At 36.0% G+C, this 16,106-nt stretch overlaps 1 protein-coding gene across 1 annotated transcript in view; it reads left to right on the forward strand.

Annotated features, from left to right (window-relative positions):
* The window catches only part of Pclo (piccolo presynaptic cytomatrix protein), a 328,544-nt gene that overhangs the window by 210,720 nt on the left and 101,718 nt on the right, over positions 1 to 16,106 (forward strand). The window contains exon 10 of the mRNA XM_051152077.1: positions 11,784 to 11,909. Coding sequence (XP_051008034.1) covers positions 11,784 to 11,909 — 126 coding nt within the window. The remainder of the gene's footprint in view (positions 1 to 11,783; positions 11,910 to 16,106) is intronic.

The following is a 16,106-nucleotide window of genomic DNA, read 5'->3' on the forward strand; positions in this document are numbered from 1 at the left end:
TAACAGCTAGCATCTTCATATAAGCTAATACATAGCGTATTTGTCTTTGGAGGTCAGGGTTACCTTACTCAGAGTAATTTCTTGTAGCTCCATCTATTTGCCTATGAATTTCAGGATTTCATTTTTAAATGGCTGAATAATATGCCACATTTTCTTTACCCATTCATCCACTGACAGACATCTACCTGTTTGCAGTTTCTAGATATTGTGAATAAGGCAGAAATCAACATGGTTGTTCAAGTGTTTCTATAGTAGGATGTAGTAGCCTTTGCATGTATGAGATGCTAGAGAAGCTTCCAGGCTTTATTCCTTTGAGAATAGACCCTGAGAATAGATCTATTCCTAGCTTCCTGAGGAACTGCCACATTGACTTCCACAGCTTCTGTACAAGTTTGCACCTCCCACCAGCAACAGATGAGTGTTCTCCTTGCACCACACAGTCGGCAACATGAGCTGTCAGTTATTTAACTGATCTGGGCAACTTTGTCTGGTGTAAAATAAAATCTACTTTGTTTGGTGAGCAAAGGAGAGTTTTCCTGTCTGCAAGAAAAATTCAAAAAGTATAAGTGGAAGTGAGTTATACATTTATATACACTCTCAACAAGCAGTGAAGGACACCAGAAACTACATTTATATTCAAAGTCTAGAAAGATAAATCTAAAAAGATTTGTATGATTTTTTTGAATTTTTTCCATATGTGTAATATTTTAATCAATAGATAAGTTAAATATATTATCACCAACAAAATTCTTATGTCATACTTCCAAATAATAAAAATATTAAAAGTTATTTAATCACTTTCTGTAGCTGTTAAATCTTGGTATAGGGACAACAAATAGATATACCATAAAGACTATGATTCAGTCTTGATTCAAAATGTTAAAAGTCCCCAGGTAGAATTCTGTTTCCAAGTACTTACAAAATACTTGAAATAAAGCATGTAACAATGACTATATGAATATCAATATTTTCATTAAATTATTTCTGAATATCTAAATATGTTCACAAACTAGACATACAATTTTCCCTATATTTAATTTCCATATTTTATGCTAATAAAATATGAAAACTACATTTCATTTTCTTATGAAGACTATATATTTACTTTCCCTTTGGCTGCGAATCTCAAAGTCAAAATGCTCATCTAACTCTCAACTTATAATCTTTAAATGTCCACAATTATATACATTCAACCTTCTTATACATATAAGGGTATGGATACATGTTTACATACATATATACTATAATTCCCTTACTGTAGATGACAGTGATATAATGCATAAAGCTAAAAAGAGAACCATCTTAATTTTATATCTTATGTTTTCATCCTTTTCTCTCTATGTTTGAAAACACATGGGCACATATACATAGTAAGAGTTGAAAGTACACTGTAATGCAGTTGACATATACATTTTATACTCTGAAAATTACCTAATAATGGCATAGAGTTCACATCCCATATGTTCTTACAAAGATAAATTCTTTGACTATTTTGTTATGATGCATAGCTATTAAGTTCTTTTCCAGCAATTCTTTGTTCAATATTTTAATTTATTCTTTGAAATTATCATACATAAATATAATGCCTTCTACACATATGAATCTTCAAACTCCCTTCAGATACCTTCTTTAGGAGTTACTTCTTTCATGATATCATAAATTTCCATGAACAAAAGCAACTTTTAGAAGGACAAGTTTATTGTGGCTTATGATTGCAGTATGAGAGTGCATAAGGGCTAGAAACGCATGGCAATGACATGCTAGAGCAGGAAGGTGGCTCATCACATGTTGTCTCACAGAAAACCCAGAAAGTGAACTAGAAGTGAAGCAAGACTACATAGTCTCAAAACCATCTGGCAGCAATATACATCCTTCTTCAATTAGACTATATCCTAACAAGTCCATACTCTCCACCAAATAGTGTCAATAAGTATTCAAGTACAGAAGGTGGTGGAGGGCATTTTTCATTCAAATCATTTCAAGACCAACACATTCCCCCGCCCTACTCTCATGTCTTTGTTTTATAATTCAATTAGCTATGCCCATGTGCCTATGTCTATTCTCCCTGCCCACTTCATGTCTTTTGGTATTTTATAACCCATTTAATTCTGTCCATATGCCTATGTTTATGAAGCCATCCACTAGAGCATAGACTATCTATCAGTAGCCATACCCCAAAGAAAAACGGCGTTCTCTTCCCTGAGCAGCCATCAGTTGCCAATAGCTCCTTGACTAAAGACCTCAGCAAGCCTCTCACACATCCATGCCAGAATTTTGACTGCCTTGATCTTGTTCTAGTCTCATGTACGTCACCACGCCTATTATAAGTACATGTGTGTAACAACTATCTAATGCTCAGAATACATAACCTTACTTCATTCTTCTCTAATTCTCTGGATCATATATTCTTCCTTTCTCCCTTACCACAATGATGCCTGAATCCTTGGACAGGGGGTTGGAGGACACAGGACTTCATATGGTGTACACTCAGGGTCACTTATGAGCATTTTACCACTTACGATTCTCTGCATTGACCTTGATCACTCCAAAATGAAGTTTCTACGACCAACAAGGATAACAGTGCAACTTCTTAAGAATTTGTTTGACAAAAATTTAGTACTTTACATTTTAATTTAGCCTTTTGCAACTTTTCCAGGACCCAGGCAGAATGTAGCCAGATTTTTTTTTTTTTTTTTTTTTTTTTAATGCTGATAAAGTTCTAGTTCTCCACTATGACTTTAGGAACTGGGCCATAACAGTTCACTTACTTCTCGGCACTCCACAGCTTCCAAGCTGCTACAAAAATGTCCCACTAATCTCTACCCACCTCACTCAACAGTTTTCCAATCCAAGTTCCCAACTCTCCCACAAAATCACTTCAATATTATAAGAGCCACACAGTCAAATTTATCACAGCAGCATCCTGCTCCAGGTACAAATACCTGTGTCTGTTTCCTTTATTTTCATAATAAAACATCTAGACCACAAGTAACTTAGGTAATGATTGAAATTATGTTGCCTTGTATTTCCAGTGTGATAGAATCCAGTGTGAACAGGATGGCATGGTACCAGTCAAAAAAGGCATGGAAAACGGACTGGTTGTATTTTTATCACCCACAGAATGCAGAGAAATAACAAGAGTTTCAATCTGTAGTATAAAAATAGTCTGGACACCTGAGTTTTATTTATAGACTTACATGAGTCAGCAACTTTAGAACTTCTGTGAATACATCAGTCTCTCAATTTATCACCCAAAAATTTGGCTCCTGGGAAATTTTATGGCCAGGCCTTTATGCATGTACTCATTTACACTTACAGACTGTCAAACTAAACCACCTAAATAGTCATCTGTTTATTTATTAAAATAATATATCTATACAAATATCATGTTGTAATGGAATAGTAAAACCTATCATTTCAAAATTATGCATTTCCATTCTGACAATATTTCACAGATACATGAGCATGTCCTAAAATATTTGTAGCCGTTGAAAAATAGAAATTACACTGACAACATCATAATCAATCCCAAATCACTTAACCCATTCTAAATTTATCTGTGCACAATAACATGTAGGCTACATAAGCAATGAATATTTCTTTTCAGCCTTCACTGACAGTCTGGCTTTCAAATTATTTGTTATCATTGTTGTTGTTTTCATATCTTAGTATTTTCCCCTTTTGATGATCTCATGGATATCACTTCCTTCACATTCAACAACTGAGTAGAGGAATGTGGGCATGATACTTTCAGAATGATTTTTTAAAGCCCAAAACTAGGCAGAAAATTCACAACTATGTCATTCACATGGATTAAGAGTATAGACTCTACTCCTTTCCATATATGTCAGCGAAGCCTTATTTCTTCACATGTAAGAAGGAAAGAAGGGTTTCTTCCTGCTCCTCTGCCTCAAGGTCTAATGAGACCATGCTGTTTTAAAGGCATGTGCTATGAATCAGTTAAAAGATTCAGATATTATTTTCAACATTATTAACATTGATGCTTTAGTCTCACTTGGGAAGATATCAGCTGAACTACACATGTATTCTTTATTTAGTGCCATTGTATAAATGGTAGGTGATCACTGCTCCTGTTGTTCCAGAACCCCATCGTTGTGGAAATGAGCCTGTTACAAAGGCCAGAAGATTATTTTCCTTTTCATTCCCATTCTCTAACATTGATTGCTCACTGCCTTCTAAGTACTATAAATATTAATATTCTGCAAGGTTTGATAACAAGATAATATTTAGCACATGTTCATGCACAGAAGGCTAAAAATACAGCTTTTATTCTCATATTAGTGGTTTCTTATTACTGCATAACAAACTGAGTAATATTTGAAGCAATATACATTAACGGTGCCGACATTTTCCTGGCTTAAATGGGCAGCCTACTTATGATCTTGCAAATCTATACTTCATGCTTTGTTTCTCTCTAAATATGGGATGCTCCTTCCAACCTCAAGCAGAGAATTGTGAAAGTTAGCTCCTTAAGGTTGTAGGTCTGAATTCCAGTTCCTCCTGATGGCTGTTAAGAGGGACCACTCTTGTTAATTAGAAAGTGTCCTCAGTCCTGTGCCACATGTCCCTCACTCAGGGTCTCTCATAGAAACAGAATACACTGGAAGTCCTGCAGGACTGTCATCCAGGATTGCTAAGATTTTTCTGCTGGTGGATAGCCTGGGTCCCATATCCTGAGGGCTGCTTGCCTCTGTATGAGAACTGGAGACCTTGAGAGCAAAGGTCCCAAGGGCTTGTTTCTCATTCAGGGGCAACTGCAATGCTTTAGGGTGAGGCCAGTCAACTGGGCACTAGGCCACATTCCCAGTCTCACCAGGGGAGGGGGGTCAGCATCAAGCTAGCAGCAGTGCTGATGCAGGCCCCAGCAGCTGCAAAAGCAGTTTTACCATTGCTGCCTAGACCTCTGGGCATCTAGTGGCAATTCCCCCAGGAATAAATGGAGTCTCCAAAGGTCATGGTGGAGCAATGATGAGCAAGTGAGCACAAAAGTGAGCACCTCCAGCAAGCCAGCAAACCTTTATTTATAAACCTTGAGGAGTGAGGAGTTGTTTTAAGAGTGAATGTTCTGATTTGCTAGGGCTAAGGGAACCAGGATAGTTAATCTGCATACAGTGGTAACAGGGCCTCATTTACAGTCAGTAACAAGGGGCCTTATCACAAGAAGGAGAAAACTACTTAATTATCATATGTGTGAGGGGATGACTTTTAAGTAGGATTAGAGATCATTTGCTATAGGAGAGGATCTCAGCATAGGGCGGTGTACCTCCAGGAATTCCCTGTGATTATTGGTGAAGTTCCTCATCAGGAAAGGGTCAGGCTTGTAATATTCCCTGAGTGCCATGTGATGCTTCTTACAAGTTCTGGTGATATCAGATCAGGTGGAGCGAGAACCCCGTCGAGAAAATGGAGTCCACCAACATAGATCACATGCAGAAATGGCTCTCCAGAGAAGACAGACTTCAACCTTATTCAGCAGGGTCCCATAGCATTTCTTTTAGTATATATAACCACAATGCTGGCTGCATATCAGTTTTGGTAGGTCATATTAGTAAGAAGCAAGTCAAAAATTCTACCTATGACAAGAAGAAGGTAATCATGATGAAATATGTCTATCACCACATAATTTATCCCAAAGCACTTGATACTCAGTTTGGTATGAAAATAATAGTATATTTCTTCCTTATATTTTCTATATGTAAAACTGACATATTTTGGAAGCACATCCTAACTTCTCAGTAAGAAAACTATTTTAGTTCCAATGACACCATTAATTTAAATAAGATTCTCACAAAAAAAGTCTTACCAAAATTAATGAATGATTAAACCTCTACTAGTCCAGATGAGTCAATAATAGTAATGTGCCCTCAGTAGACTCAGTATAGTTCAATGTCTACAAGATATGTATAAAGGGACCCTAGCTTCTGACAGGACATTCAATTGTTTTTGAGTCTTTATTCCTACTAAGTCGAAGAGAGTTATTTCAATTATTTTTATGAAAATGTTAGTGAAATGTTTCCGAATATTTTTTCTTTTTAAATTATTTATTTACATTCCCATCAAAACTTCCCTTCTCAGTCACCCCCTCTCACCTTCCCTCTACCTCCTTCCACCCCTCCTCCCCTTCTCCTCAGAAAAGGGCAGGCCTATCATGGATATCAACCATCCTTGACATATCAAATTGCAGTATGACAAGGCTTGCATCTTGTTTTATTGAGGCCAGGCAAGGCATCCCAGTTAGGAGAAAGGGATCCTAAGGCAGGGAACAGAGTCAGAGACAGCTTCTGCTCCAACTTTAGGACTACTCGAGGGAGATCCAGATACACAACTGTTGCATATGTGCAGAAGGCCTAGGTTAGCCTCATGCATGCTCTCCGGCCGGCAGTACAGTACTCTATGAGTACTTATGGGCCCAGGTTAGTTGATTCTGTAGGTTTTCTTGATGTCCTTCACAGCTCTGTCTCCTTCAATACTTTGTCTCCCTCTTCCATGGAATTCTCCAAGCTCTACCTGATGTTTGGATGTGTGTCTCTGCATATGTTCCATCAGCTACTGTGTGAAGCTTATCCAATGACAGTTACGCTAGGTTCCTGTCTGCAAGCAAAGCAGCATACCATTATTGGAGTCAGGAGTAGGCTTCCTCTCATGGCATGGCCCCCAAGCTTGGCCAGTCATTGGTTAGTTCTTCCCCCAAATTCTGCTCCATCTTTTATCTCTGAACATCTTGTGGGCAGGACAAATTGCGGGATTCTGTGGTTGAGTTGGAGTCCCAATCTCTTCATTGGAAATCTTGCCTGGTTACAGGAGAGGGCTAATTCAGGCTCCATATCCTGTATTTCTAGAAGTCTATCTAGGATCGTGCTCATAGATTCCTGGGAGTTTCCATTGTCCTAGGTTTCTAGATCATACTAGAGATGCACCCCTAATCCAGTTTTCTCTCACAATAATCTCATCTTCTGTTGTCCCCTCACTTCATCCTTCTTGTTCCCATTCCCACCTCCTCCCCTATGCAGGCTCCTCCCTCTATTCACCCCAATGTCTAATCTATTTCCCTTTCTCAGTGAAACTCAAGCATTCCCCTTAGGGTCTCCTTGTTAGTTAGCTTCTTTGGGTCTATGGTTTGTAGATGGTTATACTGTTCATTCTGGGTAATATCCACTTAAAAATGAGAACATCACATGTTTGTCTTCCTGGGTCTGGGTTGCCTCACTCAGGATTATCTTTCCTAGTGCTATCCATTTGCCTACAAATTTCATAATGACTTAGTTTTTAATTGCTGAGTAATATTTCACTGTGTAAATGTACCACATTTTATTTACCCATTCTTCAGTTGAGGGACATCTAGATTGTTTCCAGTTTCTGCGTGTTATGAATGAAGCTGCTATGAAGATAGTTTAACAAGTGGCCTTCTGCTATGGTGGAGCATCTTTTGGGTACATGACAGGGAGTGGTATAGTTGGGTCTATAGGTATAGCTATTCCCAATTTTCGGAGACTCTGACAAATTGATTCTCAAGTAGTTGTATAAGTTTGCTTTCCTACCAGCAATGGAGGAGTGTTTCCTTTGCTACACTTCCTCGTCAGCGTGTACAATCAGTTGAGTTTTTTTTTTTTTTTTTTTTTTTTTTTTTTTTACCTTAACCATTCTGCCTGGTATAAAATGTAATCTCTGGGGCATTTTAATTTGTATTTCCCTGATAACCAACAATGCTGAACATTTCCTTAAGACTTGAAATTGTCTTATTGCTCTAGCTAGAACTTTAAGTACTATATTGAATAGATATGGAGAGAGTGTGTCTCTGATTTTAGTGGAATTGCTTTAAGTTTCTCTTCATTTAATTTGATGTTGGTGATTGGCTTGTTATATAATTGCCTTTATTATGTTTATGTGCAGTATTTGTATCCCAGATACCTCCAATACTTTTAACATGAAAGAATGTTGATTTTTGTTGTTGTTGTTTTCTTTTTTTTTTTTTTATTAGTTTATTCTTGTTACATCTCAATGTTTATCCCATCCCTTGTATCCTCCCATTCTTCCCTCCCCCCCCATTTTCCCATTATTCCCCTCCCCTATGACTGTTCCTGAGGGGGATTACCTCCCCCTGTATATGCTCATAGGGTATCAAGTCTCTTCTTGGCAAGGACAAACTTTAAGCCCCTACCCAGATCTAGCCAATGGTCAGAACATTCTCCACAATCGAGTGGAGAGTGGGATATGACTTTCTCACGTACTCTGGTGCCTCACATTTGACCATATCCCCTGGAGGGGGAGACCTGGTGGCACTCAGGGAATGTTGATTTTGTTAAAGGCATTTTCAGCATCTAATGAGATGGTCATGTGGTTTATTTTCTCTCAGTTTGTTTATACGGTGGATTACTTTGATGGCTTTTCTTATGTTGAACCACCCTACATTCCTGGAATGAAGCCTACTTCATCATAGTGGATGATGTTTTTGATGTGTTCTTGGATTTTGCTTTCAAGCATTTTATTGAGTATTTTTGCATCATTGTTCATAAGAGAGATTGGTCTGAAATTCTTTTTCCCTGTTGAATCTTTGTGTGGTTGGTTTAGATCTTAGGGTGACTGTGGCCTCATGAAATGAGTTGTACTAGGTTACTTCTGTTTCTGTTTTGAGAAATATTGGTATTAGCTCTTCCTTGAAAATCTGGTAGAGTTCTGTGTTGAAACCATCTGGCCCTGGGCTTTTTTGGGGGCTTGGTGGGTAGGCAACTTTTAATGACTGCTTCTATTTTCTTAGGGCCTATAATATTACTTAAATTGTTTATTTTATTTTTATTTAACTTTGGTAAGAGGTGCCTATCAAGAAAATTGTCCATTTTGTTTAGACTTTTTAATTTTGAGGAATACAGCTTTTGAAGTATGACCTTATGATTCTCTGGATTTCCTCAGTGTCTGTTTTAATGTCCTCTTTCTTTGTTTAATTTGTTAATTTAGATATTGTCTCTCTGGCTTTTACTTAGTTTGGTTAAGAGTTTGTCTATCTTGTTGATTTTTCTCAAGCAACCAGCTCTTGGTTTTGTTGATACTTTATAGTGTTTGTTTCTGGGGTTTTTTGTTTGTTTGTTTGTTTGTTTGTTTTTTGTTTGTTTTTGTTTGTTTGTTTTTTGAGCCTTGGTTCTGATTATTTCCTGCCATGTGATCTTCTTGGGTGTGTTTGCTTCTTTTTATTGTAGAGCTTTCAGGTGTGCTTTTAAATCGTTAGTACAAGGTCTCTCCAATTTCTTTATGAAGGCACCTAGTGCTATGAACATTCCTCTTACCACTCATTTTCATTGTGTCCGTAAATTTAGTGTATGTTGTGCCTTCTTTTCCTAGATAGTCTTTAATTTTACTATTTCTCCCCTAATCCAGTAGTCATTTCGTAGAAATTTTTTCACTTTCCATACGTTTGTAGGCTTTCTGGTGTTTTTGTTGTTGAAATCCAGCTTTAATCCATGGTGGTCTGATAAGATATAGGGGTTATTTAAGTTTTCTTCTATCTCCTGAGACTTTCTTATGACAAACTATATAGTGAATTTTGGAGAAAGTTCTCTTTGGTGCTGAGAAAAAGAAATTTCTTTTATGTTTGGGTGAAGGAGGACACGAGGTGCCACAAGTTGTTACCTTCACATGATTACCATGACTTACACACACACACACACACACACACACACACACACACATGCACACACACAAACACACACACACACACACGCACACACCACAAATGCATGTCTGCACACAAAATAAATAGATGCAAAAAGCTGGAAAGTTGCTAATATAAATATTATATATTAATGACCCTTTAGTTCCAGTAACTTTAGTCCAAAATTATTGTATTTTTCAATTAAACAAGACTTACATTGACATCATGCTTCCTATATTTGAAGAGGGATATTTGGTTTTATGGAAATGTAATATATGATATTTAAAGACCAAAATTTATTTCCAAAAACTATATGAACTAGTTTTCATGATATACAGGTAGAGTAAAAGCAACCTATTTGTTCTAAGACCTTTTACTTTCCTACAATATGTTATTAAAGGAACCTTTAATATTTTATGAAATTTTTAACAATTTTAAAAACATATTTAGTATATTGGTAAATGTGGACCATATCAATTGATTGGCAATTGGTTAATGATATTTTCTCCATCTTCTACCTTTGATTGATACATATCTAAAGTGTTATTGTAGATTCTACCCTGATAACTTCTTAACATCTAAATTCCTATGACTCACTTGCTTTTCCCCAGATTTAGTTGAATTTTTACGTACTAGATTATTTCAACTATTGCTATTATGTTAAATTTGTTGCATAGAATAATTACCCTTATAAGAAATAATTCTGAGCCATACACCACAGGGCAGAAAGTTTCTAGATGTGGCACTAGAAACAACTGGTATCTTGCTTCCCATGAATCATTAATGACAGGACATTTAGAAACAGATAGCTAGTTTTGTTTACATTGAGATTTAATAGTCAAAATATATATCCTGGTGAAAAAGCAGAAAGACGGACAGAAGGGATGGAGGGAAAGAGAGAGGAACGGAGGACAGAAGAAAAATGGAGAAAACAAGAGGAGATAAAATAAAGGAGAAAACAAGAGAAGACGGGAGGGTAAAGGAGGAAGACTGGAGGGGAAGGAAGGGACAGGAGGAGGAAGAAAAGAGGAAAGAGGCAGGAAGAAAATAAGGAAGGAAGAGGAGGAAGAAAGGAGAGTAGTAGGGAAGAAAGGTAATCTATAATTATCACAGGAACTAGAAGGCAATACTATATTAGAATATATATTTTGCTTTAAAGGTGACAGAAATGTGATAATTCAGTATAATTAGTTGTGTAACAAACACAGGAATTGTACAGATGCTAGCTGAAGCATTATTTTTGAAGAATAAAATGAGGAAAAACATGATTTTGAGATTTTTAAAAACCTTTGGGAATAGTACTTTTAATATATTTAATAAAAAATAGTTAATACATAGTTGTATCTTCACTAGAGATTAAGAGTTCTGCTTTCTTGTATTACAATTTTCTAGAACACCCTTGACATTTGTCCAAAAGCATACTTGGTACTACATGTACTCACTTGTATTTAGATTATTAGAAACAGGACACCAACTTAAATTGTGAAAGTTCATGTCTATCAGAATTATTTGTCATAATTACTTTCTATTTTCTTTTCAAGTGGGTAATTATAGATCAATCTGTTGATGAAATAAAGAACTAGGACTAAGTTGTTCATAACCTGGAACAATAATCTTGTGGCCTAAGCACTGCACAGTTAGGAGTTAAGGTTGAGTAATCATAGGTTGTGGCCTTATTATCACTTGAAGTCATAGTGATCTTGGAATTATATTCGTCTGGCTTACAATAGTCATGACTATTGTTCTGAAAGTAAATTGTTCTTCGTTTTAAAGGTAAATTGTTTACTTTGGAGCTTTTCAGAGCATATGATTTTTAATTTTTTAAAATATATCTGGCTAAAGGTGAGGTCATTTACCATTTGAATAAATATGACTAACTTTGAGAAAGCATTTAATGACAATTTAATAACTGTATTATACTTAAGCCCCAATAACCTTATTTTTTATTATCTATTTTTGGAATCAGAATCACATAATTTTGTGATTGATATCCAGTTTCTACTCTGAGTGTTTTGCTACACTCACTTCTGGGTATCTAATCCACTTTTTTTGTAACCTACTTGTGATAAGAGTTTCCTTCTTGAAATATTACTCACATTTTGCTAACTTTTTAAAACAGGTAATGGCCTTGGAATTAGAATTGTTGGTGGTAAAGAAATCCCAGGACATAGTGGAGAAATTGGAGCCTATATTGCTAAGATTCTTCCTGGTGGAAGTGCGGAACACACAGGGAAACTTATAGAAGGTAAGAATTTAAATTTTCGTAACAAAATATAAGGAATGTACTCATATTAAGGGTTTTCATTTGAATGTAAGTTAATATGCAAATTTGTTTACATTTTTATCAGAAAATGTTGTAATTAATATGGTAAAATTTTGGCATAACGATGTTAGAATGTGTTATGATATAATAGAAAATGGATTCACAAATAGGATAATTTTACTTTAATTTGTATTGTTCTTTTTAGCAATTGGTTAGTTGCTGGAGACTTTATTTAAAAACACAATTTGTCAAGATATTTTTGATAGGCAATTTTTTAAAAACTTTAATGATCTGGCTTAATATTTTATTTTCTTAAAGAAACAGCTTTGAAATTTTTAAACAAAATTCATTAGAAGCTAAGGTCAGGTAACTAGCTACAGATGGCTCACAGGTCAATTCCATCTGCCACCTGCTCTTGGCAGCAATGTGTGTTGGAACACAGCCAGGATTTCCAACTTAGACTGGAGCACACATGCCTTCCTGCTGTAATAGTAGCAACACAGATCACAGGGTCAGTGGCATCTAAATATTCACTTCACTTCACAAGTTTGCCAACATCTGGATGTGGCTCTGTTTACTTTTAGATACCATTAACTTCACTGAGAGTATTTTAAAATAATAATCTTTATAGATCTTGCAATGAACCAAACATGTTTTCCATTGTCTATATACAATAAATTTTATGAATGGGTGCTCAAAATACATCATGGTAATTTTCATTTTTCTATGAGATAATGTGACTGTTCTGTCTACAAATTCTATCATCAATAAATGGAGAAAACCTGAGCTATATGTATATATACCTCATATGTGTGTGTGTATATATATATATATATATATACACATATGTTTTATACATATAGCTCATGAGCTTCAGGCAATATCATTTGAAGTATAAATTTGCTTATCACAAAAATATTTCTAACTTTTCTATTTTATTATAAATAAAGTATCTGGTAAAAAGTGTTCTGTTTTCACTTCTTGGTTCAAATTTTGCATATTGTGTCTTGCAATCTTTACTTTAAAACTGATTCACTGTCATTGTAAGTGAAATGTATTGGAACCCACATACAAGGGCCTTAGGTGTTTTGATAAATTATTATTATAGATTTTACACAGCCTATGCACAGTACTTATTCATCAAAGTTTGTGCTTAGGCAAATCCAGCTTCTTGAATCAGGCTATGTATCTCCCTTCCCAACTTCAAGTTCAGACTCTACACAGCATGTCTTTCAGTAAGTTGTGGTATGATTATTTAATATATAAAGAGGCAAATGCGGTAAATTCAGAATATCTTTCCCATTTTGCAGTCATATATGCTTCTAGAATGCCAGTTATCTCTCATCTATCTGTCTCTCATCTATCTATCTATCTATCTATCTATCTATCTATCTATAATCTATCTAGTGTGTGTGTGTGTGTTTGTGTGTGTGTTTGGTTTGTCTCATGTAATACTGTAATTCGTACATTGTATTTTGTACTTAAGCATAAACTTTAGAGCCTATGCCAGGTCTTGCAAATTGTAGAATGGTTGTGTTACAACTTTGTTTTTTATTATTTGTGTAAAGCATTACCCTAATACAGCATATAGCACTAAAACTTCTGTTCTCATATAATGTTAAAATATTTTATTCCCATTTATTTAAGACGGTGTGGGTAATATTTCACAGTTTTTTTCAAATTTAATTGTTTTCTAAGGAAACAATTTATGTATAAATAGTTGAGTCAGTAAGTAGTAGATGACATATTTTGATTATGTATGTATGTTTATATAATTGAATTTCTCTACCTAAGGAAAACTAAGACTTTTTTTATCTCTTTTAAATTTCAGCTGTCTGTACTTCTGAATATCAAAGTATATACTGTGATGCTTTATAGAATTGATATTGTCCTGCAGGTGTGATGAGTGGCAATTTGTTCACAATATACTTTTTAGACTGTAGTTTTCACTTCTAACCACAAAGACATTATTGAGAAAGGTTTGACCAGGTCTAATGTCCAGCGTTTGTCTACCTCTCCTGTTACTTTCCTGGGGAATCAGGGCATGAAGTATGATTATGTTTAGACCACTCAATGATAATGACTCTGTGCTTGTTGTCTCTTGAGAATCCAAAACTATTTTCTGGTTACCTCTTGTTCTTTCTTTATCTTAGTTCACATTCACTACATATTACAAATGAAGTAGATTTTTCTAGTTAGCATAAATTAATGCCAATTTGAAGGATGTGTTAGTTGTCAAATAACAAAGGAAGTGCTGGTATTTTACCTAAGCTCAGATTGTGACCTTTTATTTAAAACACCTGATTCAATCTTCTCTTGAGATCACTTTGAAAACAAAGTATTTTATTTTGTTTAATAACAGGAGAATGTTATGTTTCAGAAGGTTGAGATTGGCAAAAATTGTTACTGCAAAATTATTATCAACCTAGACTTGAAATTATCCCAATATTAACTTCTGTGCAATTTTGCATTTATCAGAATTTTCTAAGTTTATCTACTAGTTTTTGATCAGTTGACAATCATCTTTAAAACTTAGAAAATCAGATACAAAAGAGACTAGAAACTCTCCCAAATTCAAAATCTATCTCTCAGTAGCATTTAGAAAATCATCCTGAACAAATACTGAGCAGAAAATAGTCTGACATTTATTATTCTTTCTTGTAATTCCTGAAGATTATGCTTTCTTGTAGATTTAATTACAAATCAAAAAATATTTTAAAGATTGCTATTCTGCTATTTTCCTTAGAATAAAAATTCTAACAGTTATTTTAGCCTATCAATATTGACGTTTGAAATGGTCAGTGAGGTTGGAGTTTTGGCTAGTTTAAAATTTAATTTTTATTACTATTTCTTTGGATAATTAATAGATATAGAAGTACATTAGCATATGTTGATGATGTTTATTCAGAACTTCCCACTATCTTTTAGAATCTTTTTAGAAAGGTCAATGATCATAAATCTTTTCATGTAACAATTTCAATACCACTTTTTAAAACTTGTATTACATCCCAACTACTGTGACTCAGGTGGAGGTACAGAGGTCCAATCCTTCACTGCCTGCTGTCCCCCGGATGAGATCTCGGATAAAAATGGGTTTCTTTGGGGGATAAAATGCACAGGCTGAATCACTGCGAGGGCAGGTGTCTCCAATGCTCAGCACACCTGTCGTGATGGGGCCCGGAGCTGACCCCAGGGCCTGTTTCACTGCAATGGCCTCCCTTGCCTATCTGTCTTAGAGCGGCGCTCATTTCCCCAATGATACCCTCATTGGCAACAAGGACATAAACCTGGCTTGGTATGATCAACTCTATCTCGAGCTTTTCCAGTCTCCCTTTGAGTACATTCTCTCTTGAAGTGTCCTGTCTGGCCACATCTGAAACATGTTTTCAGCCAGACTCCCCCGGAAGGTGACCGTCCCCGAACAGCAGAAGCTATTACTTTCCCCATTATGTGAGTAGTATCTATACTTCGGCAAATTTTCAGATAGTCATTCACACTTTTATATTTATGAGGCCTAAGGGCTTCCTGACAATACTTACTAGCATTTTCAAAGGCCAATTGTATAATAATAGGCATGGCTCCTTCCACATCTCCAAAAATCCTTCCTGCCAATTGCATAAGGCGATCAACGAATTCCTAGAAGGGCTCTGAGGGTCCCTGAACCACTTTAGACAGCTGCTCTCCTGCCCCCTTATTAATCAAGGACTTCCAAGCCCTCGTGGCGCAAGTTGCATTCTGCGCATACACAGCTGGGTCATATTGTATCTGGGCATTAAGTTCAGTACACAAACCCATGCCTGCTAGCATATCCATGTTCCTCTGTGGAACCCCAGCTGCTGCATTACATGTGGCGGTGTGAATACGCTGTTCTTGATAGTCACTGTGCCAGAACAAATAATCACCCCCACTGAGGACTGCTCTACACATTTGTTGCCAATCACTGGGTGTTAAAAATTGTACTGTGAAAGGTTCAAAAATGGCAATCGTAAAAGGACCATAAGCCACAACTGCCTCCTTAAGCTGTTTTATGTCTTTAAACTGGAGGGATTCATACTGTCTCTGCATTTGCCCTGGGTTAGTTGGGTGAGGCACTTCAACTACTGGAAAGACTATTCCCCAAGAGGGAGCAGAAGGCTCTGCCAAAGATAATTGACTTTGATAATCTGAGTTATACACCAG

Source organism: Acomys russatus, chromosome 10, assembly GCF_903995435.1.
Source record: "Acomys russatus chromosome 10, mAcoRus1.1, whole genome shotgun sequence".
NCBI lineage: Eukaryota > Metazoa > Chordata > Mammalia > Rodentia > Muridae > Acomys > Acomys russatus.